Source organism: Ostrea edulis, chromosome 3 (genome assembly GCF_947568905.1).
Source record: "Ostrea edulis chromosome 3, xbOstEdul1.1, whole genome shotgun sequence".
NCBI classification, from domain to species: domain Eukaryota; kingdom Metazoa; phylum Mollusca; class Bivalvia; order Ostreida; family Ostreidae; genus Ostrea; species Ostrea edulis.
The window spans coordinates 76,503,710-76,511,667 of record NC_079166.1 but is presented as its reverse complement, the minus strand read 5'-3'; the positions used below and the strand labels follow the sequence as shown (position 1 = coordinate 76,511,667).

Below are 7,958 nucleotides of genomic sequence, written 5' to 3'. Positions count from 1 at the left end.
CGAGATGAAGTGTATCATTTATTAACGACATTAACCCGCGTTCTTAGTATCGCCGAATAGAAGGGAATCTGCGTTATGCTGCATCATAATCCGCTGTCCTCTGTACTCCATTTCTTTACCAGTTGAGTACTGTAAACCGCAAATTTAATGCATTATAAATTGATGGAGGTATATTGTACATGATTAAAAATAAAAGCAGAGTTCGCTCTCCTTCAGTCGTTTTCTGTTGGTGTGTGTGCCTTACAATCTAGCGAGCATTGACATAATCATTAAACCATTCTTTGAAGAAATAAAAAATCTGCTTCGTAAATTGAGAAGACGAAGTCACAGGGGGGGGGGGGGGGGGGGGTCGATAACAGTCAGAATTAAAGATCAGAATTATATATGATACTAGTATAGAATTTTGTGATATAAAACATGTATTGTTTAATTTTTCCAAAGTTGTCATCGTCCTCAGTGGCACAGTGGATGGAGCTTTTGTGAAAGGTCTTGGGTTTGACTCTCTTCTATGCCTTTAGGTTTTAATATGAAACTCACTCTGTATATTTTGTTAAAATAGTAACCGGGGCTGGGGCATTAGGGGGGGGGGGGGTGTTCATTAAAACCCTATCTAACTCAATATATCATCATTACCATTATTATTTACAGTATTTATATAGCGCATTATATAATAAAAAATAATTACTCTAAGCGCTTTACATTAAAACAACAATAAACTACAATTAAAAATTGAACATACCTAAAACAGTGTAAAAAAAAATATTCGTTTCATTAAAAGAATATGAATTCTAGTTCTGGCTTACACAAAATCGTGATTAAACTACAGAAAATACATACAAAAAGGTTTCATAAAAAAGAATATCAATACTGTCACTGGAAATGGCTTACATAAAATCGTGATAAACAAGTCTGAAGAAGTAAGTTTTTAAATTTTTCTTGAAAAGCTCGAAAGAATTTTCGTTGCGGATGTAACTTGGGAGGTTATTCCAGAGTGTGGCGGTTGCTTTGTCAAACCTTTTGTCGCCATACGTTTTGGTCTTAACTCTTGGTGTTTTGAATAAGCATGGCGTTTTCGGATCGTAAAGAATTACTAAGAAATTGTTTGAAACTCACCATTCCTGAAAAAAAAAATCAATAGAATTGCATAACAGCTATTGCATTAAAGGTATTAAGTTGTGCATCTACCGTTTGTAACGTCTCCATATTAGAAATAAATTCTCTAATTAACGCACAGCTAAAAGACAATCGAACACAAACATTTAATCGTACATTGTATAGAAGTATGGTCATCATTAGACATTATCATATAGTGGTATATTGCATAAAATTATGGACCTCACTCTTCAACCTCCGGGGTTCATTTGATTAGAAAACACATGTACAACACTGCTGGAATGTGTGTTGGTGTTATTGTGCATTACAAGTTTGATTTATGATAAAGACACGTGCACAATATAACGTACGATGATTTATTGATTTAAATAATTGTATTTTCCGAATTTCAGGTAAATACCATGGCTACTCAACAAACGACAAAATCACGCTGTACTGCCTATTATTGGCTGATGGTTATATGTTGAATGTCAAAGAGGATTCCTACCAAAGCAACTTCAATAAGATCAAAGAAAGGTATTTTGGTGAAAATACCACACCTGATTATGAGACAGGTGAACCTCTACCTGATGGAATCATAAAAAGACAGGACGATGTAATAACGTTTGCCTCTGACGACATCCAACATGACGTCATGTACGCGTTCGTTACGGAGTGTCTGGTGGAGGACAGTGATCTCAAGTTTTTCCTGACCACGGCGTCACGTGACGTGATATCAGAATACTGCCGGCCGTGGGATTATAATAGGAGTGATGGAGAGAGATGTCTGTATATACCGGATGAGATGTACGAGCTATTTATAGACAGACTACAGCTAGACATCATCACACACTGTACCGTGTCAGATTGGAAGATTCATCACAGTATCAGTAAACGTTGTAAGTATGATTATCATGGATCACCTGGCTTTGTTATTCACAGAATGTTTCTACATTGATTACCCAATCCTTTGTTAAGAATCATTGACAATTATGATATGATTATTGTGTACATTTGCAATTTCCAATTCATTTTGCATATGTCACCTAATATTGAACTTTGTAACAAAAATGATGTAAAAGTATACAACACTTTAATGCATTATCAATTCATACCTATGACGCATCTCTAAATTAAAAATTTGGGTCTAAATATTTTTGCGTAGTATTATAGTATAATACCTGTAAAATTCATGTACTAGAACATACTTTGAACGAAATTTTAATACACAACAACCTCCACAGGCCCCATCAATGTTTTCATTTTCTTATCAGTACAATGAATACATGTATGATAATGCGGCATATCAACAGACGTATATACGAGTGTTGCTAAAACGTGGACCGGAAAATGAAACGGAAGAGGGAACGGAAAACGGAAAATATTGTATGCAATAATAATTTGAGGAAGTCAGCATTTTGCAAAGTAATTATGAACAGGGGAAGCAGAACTTACACAGAGAGGGGGTAGTCCTCTACATAATCCACCGTTTAATATACTCCATACTAATGCATTAGTATTTTAAAATCTTTAACTTGCCATGAAAATCATTAATAAAAAAATCATACTGAAAAAGATTTGAATTTTAAAATTTCATATACAACGAAGAAAAGCCCCCCACCCCCAAGAAAACAACATTGTAAAAGTTCAAACATCTTTTCAACAATTCTCCCCAAACACAGCTTTCTTAAATCTAACTTGCTTTTATTTGTAATTTAGATATACACCTGGTATAATACATGTACAGTGTATGTATTATGTATCACATCAACTTTTTAAGCGAACGAATCCGATATGTATAAAGGATTTGGCAGTGGCGGATTCAGATTTAAATTTAAGATAAATCGTGGTATCTTGTTTCGAAAAATGTATTAAACGATAAAAGAAACTATAATTTATTCCATTCCAGGAGAAATAAATGACAAAATCTTTTGATTTCTTGAATTACTTAATTGGGAGAACTTCATTTTGAAAACGGCACAGTATATCAATGTCTATCACAAAAACATTATAAGGTGTGACAATCAAAATCACCGCAATACTTACAATGTAGTAATTAGATACAGAAGGATTGCAAAGATGAGTGTCCATGTGGAGTACATTAAACCATTCAATAATTTCCTATTTGAAAAACTACTTAATGTATACATTGTTTCAATGTATGTGGATGGGTCTCTGTTCAATATGGCTACATGTATGACAAATTACCGATGTCTGACATCACGGTCAGGAGTTTTGTGTATTCAGCTAAAACACACAAATTAACATAATTTGATTCCATATCGGCTTATTTGGTCATGTTTTAAAATTAATTTACACACCAAATTTTTCCACAGTCTTGGCGTAAAAATGCGTAATGGCAAAAATTACAAATTGTACCCCCCCCCCCTTGCGCTTGACCGCTAAGGAAGGATATCATAACATATTTTGAAATAAATCGAAAGAGAAAGATGTATTATATCGCTTGTTTAAGATTTCAAAGTCCTGCCTCCATTCTCTCTAATTTTATTGACCCTCTAATAAGCGACAAACATAAGAATTGCATGAAACAATTTTTCGGATTTCCATACATATCAAACTTTGAAAGGAACGTTTGATAGATGCTCACAAAATAGAAAAAGAAAAGCCCAATTCATGGTGACAGAACACGATGAAGTAATAGGTGGAGTTAGGGAGGTGAAAAGAAATACAACCTAAATAAACAAAAGGAAAGTATTTGGGGCATATATTTGTTGGGGTGAACCTTGCAGGGTGACATTTGCAAATTAGACGATCGATCCCGATGCCGGCTTATTTTGTAGAATATTAAACATACCTTTTTGATGCACACTGTGCATTGATACAGTAGTTTATATTTTCAATCACTTTACTACCCCCCCCTCCCCATAAAAAATCATGCCAAGAAATTCTCAGTTAAATCTCCGATGTAGGAAAACCGTTATAAATCATTGACCACAATTAAGAGATGAAGCGGCGGCTACTATACTAATCAGTATGTAATGTGCTTCTGTTGAACCCAAAACGTCCAGAACGGACGGGATTTCTTGGCATGGGTTTCATTGTTTTGTTGAGCTAACTTCAAAGGAGATAAGAAATAAGGCCTTTAAAACGGTGTAAACGTTCATGTGGAACAGGGGCGGATCCAGGAGTTGCGGTTAAGGGGGCGCCACTTTATGAGGCAGGGGATCTGGGAGAAGCCCTGTTGGGTGCCCATGGGGCGAATTCCCTGGAAGTTCCTGGATTTTACAGATTCTATAGGGCTTGAAATATGTCTCCTATTTAGTGACTTGTACTATTTTCTATCATTTTTTACAAGGTAATAAATTGACGCAAATATTAAGGGTTTTGGGAAAAAAATAAGCTATCCCACCAAAGTAATTCAAGAAATCAAAAGATTTTGTCATTTTTTTCACCGGGAGTGGAAGAAATTATTGCTTCTTATATGGTTTAATACATTTTTCTAAACAAGATACCACGATTTACCTTAGATTTGAAAATTTTATGGGAAGGGGGGGGGGCGCCGGCTGCGCCCCCCTTAAATCCGCCACTGTGGAGGACACCCCCCCCCCCCCCCATTCCCCCACATATTTCTCATCCGCATATATGCATATCATAACATACAGAAAAATAAGGTTTAGATTAAAGTAATTTAAAAAAAAAAAAAAAATGTTCAGAACCTCTGAGGAGATAAGATCCATTACTTTAAACAAAAATTACCCGTGAGTCACAGTTCAATAGATTCGAAAAGCATAATTAATGAGTAATGTTTCGGATTGAAATTCAGCAGATGCAGATTCCATTATAGTACCAACAAGCAACACATTGTATCACATTGAGCGACATTAAAGATCAAGATGAAATTATCTGAGATCTAAATTTAGTTTTTTTGAGAGCGTCAATTTCGGATTTGAGTAATAATACATTGATCAGCATCTTATTAGACAGTTTGTACAGTATCAGATTCCTTACGCGGGCTTTCAACTTGGTCCTAAAAATGCATCCTAGTCTCAAACTGATTTCAGTTCAAATTCTTTTAAAATTCCATCAAAGCCTGATATTTTTATATCTAGAGAAGAAATCTTCAAGAGTGGCAATTCTAACGATAACATAATCAAGTTTTTTTTTTTAATTTCCCAGTACAATGTGTTGTAAGTCTGCTTAACTTGTTGAAAGGGAGGGGGTGACAGATTGAGATAGAGGAGCTGGAGTGCTTGAAGTATATAGCGGATATTCAATGTTTTGCTGTTGGATATAGAATTCCTTTCACGAGGGAGACAGAATTTTTGTTTATATTTACACGAGAGCGAAGTAAGCGTGAAAATATAAAACAATCCTATCTCATGCATGAAATAGATTTTATATCCAATAACGAAAACATTAAATTTTCTGTTAATAACATTTTCTTCATTTTTTCCTTCAGCAAATTTAGCTGTCCCTGTATAAACAATGATGAATAGAAATCACTTGTAGCGCACAAGGAATACCGACGAAGCGAGAAACTGCCGTCTTGGTTCTTCTGTACATGTACTTGGTTGATCAAAAGATATATGTAGGCTAAATATATAGGCCAACTTTTACTTCAAAGCACAAGATCGACCTTTGAGTCGCTCCGACGGAAAACTGAGAAAGAAATCTAAGTTTAACATCACACAACATACAAGTACCCCCCCCCCCCCCCCACCCGTGAAAATTATTTTGAGGTATTCATATAAAAAATAAAATAAAAAATCAATTATATATAACGTAAAATGAAGGTGATCTTGTGTATCGCGGATGAATTTATATTTTGACAAGTAGTCACGGTTGTTATTATCACACTGTGAAAATAATACTTTTGTGAAAATATGTTTTATTCACTGGATAAAGTTCAGTATTTCACTGTTGAAAATGTAATAAATTGAATTAAATGGTGATTAGGAATGAAATTGGTTTGCGAGGTATTGGTATTGGTTTGTATTACATTATCGCTGAAAAATTATCCCAGGTGTGAATATAAGGCAGAACGTCAGAGTCTAAGTGTATGAAATTTCCATTATGGTGGAGTGACACAAAAGACTTCCGAACTCCTGTACGATCACTACTCACATAGAATAACTGAAATCTAAGTACGCCCACTTACATTATCAAAACTATTCCATGGTGTTAGTTAATCAGTTTATACGAAATGCCAAATTAGACATTTAGACTATGTTCACATTCAAAAGGGATGACATCATGTTTTTTCTACAGTAAGTTATATATAAATCGCAAACATAAATATACAAGAAAAATCACGTTTACATGTTGCATATTTGAATAAATGAAATATATTTTACGAATTAATTATTTTGAATTTCATTTACGCACATTTCAAAGCTACATATTTAGAATGCACGTGTATCATTGGTTATATGAGGTGTAAATCACTTCATATCCTGATCATGTAGATATAGTCACAAAGTGATTATGGATAGGGCACGATGTTATTACGATTTCATGTTGTAGTTTTCTCCTGTTAAAGTCTTCAGAAAATACTATTGTACTTTTTGTAAAGCTGAGTTACTTTTGTATACTTTCAGTGAAAATACCTGAGGAAATTCTCAGATGGGACTATGATGCGCGAAAAAGATACGCAGAATGTGCCAAGAAAGGAACTCAAACAATACACAGAGCTCGTGCAATGATAGTTGGATGCGCAGGGGCTGGGAAATCTACTCTGCTTAAACGTCTACAGAAACGAAGTCTGGATGAACTGAAAAAGGTTCAGTCTACTGTAGGATTAGAAGTACACGAAGACTTATTTGAAATTGTTCCAGAATCTGATTGCTTAAAAGGTAAAATGAATACATAACGCACGCACACACACACGCACGCACGCACACTCACACGCACGCACGCACACTTACACGCATACTCACACGCACGCACACACACACACGCACGCACGCACGCACACTCATACACGCACGCACACACATTGATTATCGCGTAACCCTATCATAATCCCAAAATATATGTACCCCAAGGCTTATAATGTTGTTGAAATGTAAACAATGTCATTTTTTACAAAAAAGAACAATACAACTGTTTCATTGTGTTTTCCCACCGGCTGTTTCTTTGTGTAACGTTTGGGGATCACATGGAAGATTGACGTCAAGGCCGATATTCCTTCAAAATTTGTTATTGATATCAATGATAGAAAACAAACAATGATAATGTCTCAAAACGATATAAGACCAGGATTTCACCAACAAATATCAGCAAATTCATACTGTAACAGTAGTGTTATCTAGCATTCATGGATCTTTTATGACAATAAAAACCATAGGCGTCCGGGACACTGATAATGGAAAATAAAGACGATAGAGGGAATTCGAACTTTGATGGATACATTTTAGTAACTGTATTGTGTGAACTTTTAGTATGCTAATCTATTTTGTTCAATGTATACTAACATGCTATATGATGAATTTAACACGTTTAAGATTGGACCTTACCCACTATAAATAAAAAAGAACACGTCTTGCCACTATCTAGTCCCCTTCCGTGCCCCTCGATCAGAATATCCGTGAGAAACCGATAAATCGCCCTTTTTCCGTTGTAAAGTAAGACGTGTCTAATTACAAAGAACAGAATTATAATTTATTTCCGTCCACAACCAATATTCACCACATTTCTATTGTTTCCAACAAAACTTTACTCGCTGTTCAGAATTCACTCTACCAATCACTGAAGTTGATTTATTCGATCCGAGATAAAACTGAGCGCGATCTATCGAAAGCCAGGGGAAACCAAATACTCATGTATTTGGAAAACAACAAAGATCAATGCAGGGACTATAACGTTGTTATACATGTAACATTGTTCTGACTGTCGAAGCAGGTTTT

General features: G+C 35.2%; 1 protein-coding gene across 1 annotated transcript in view; it reads left to right on the top strand.

Moving 5' to 3' along the window:
• The first annotated feature begins 1,199 nt into the window (after nucleotides 1-1,199).
• Nucleotides 1,200-7,958, top strand: part of LOC130052886 (uncharacterized) — a 34,416-nt gene continuing 27,657 nt past the window's right edge. Inside the window, exons 1-2 of the mRNA XM_056159049.1 lie at nucleotides 1,200-1,991; nucleotides 6,651-6,905. Of these exons, the coding sequence (XP_056015024.1) occupies nucleotides 1,574-1,991; nucleotides 6,651-6,905 (673 nt within the window). The 5' untranslated portion in view covers nucleotides 1,200-1,573. The remainder of the gene's footprint in view (nucleotides 1,992-6,650; nucleotides 6,906-7,958) is intronic.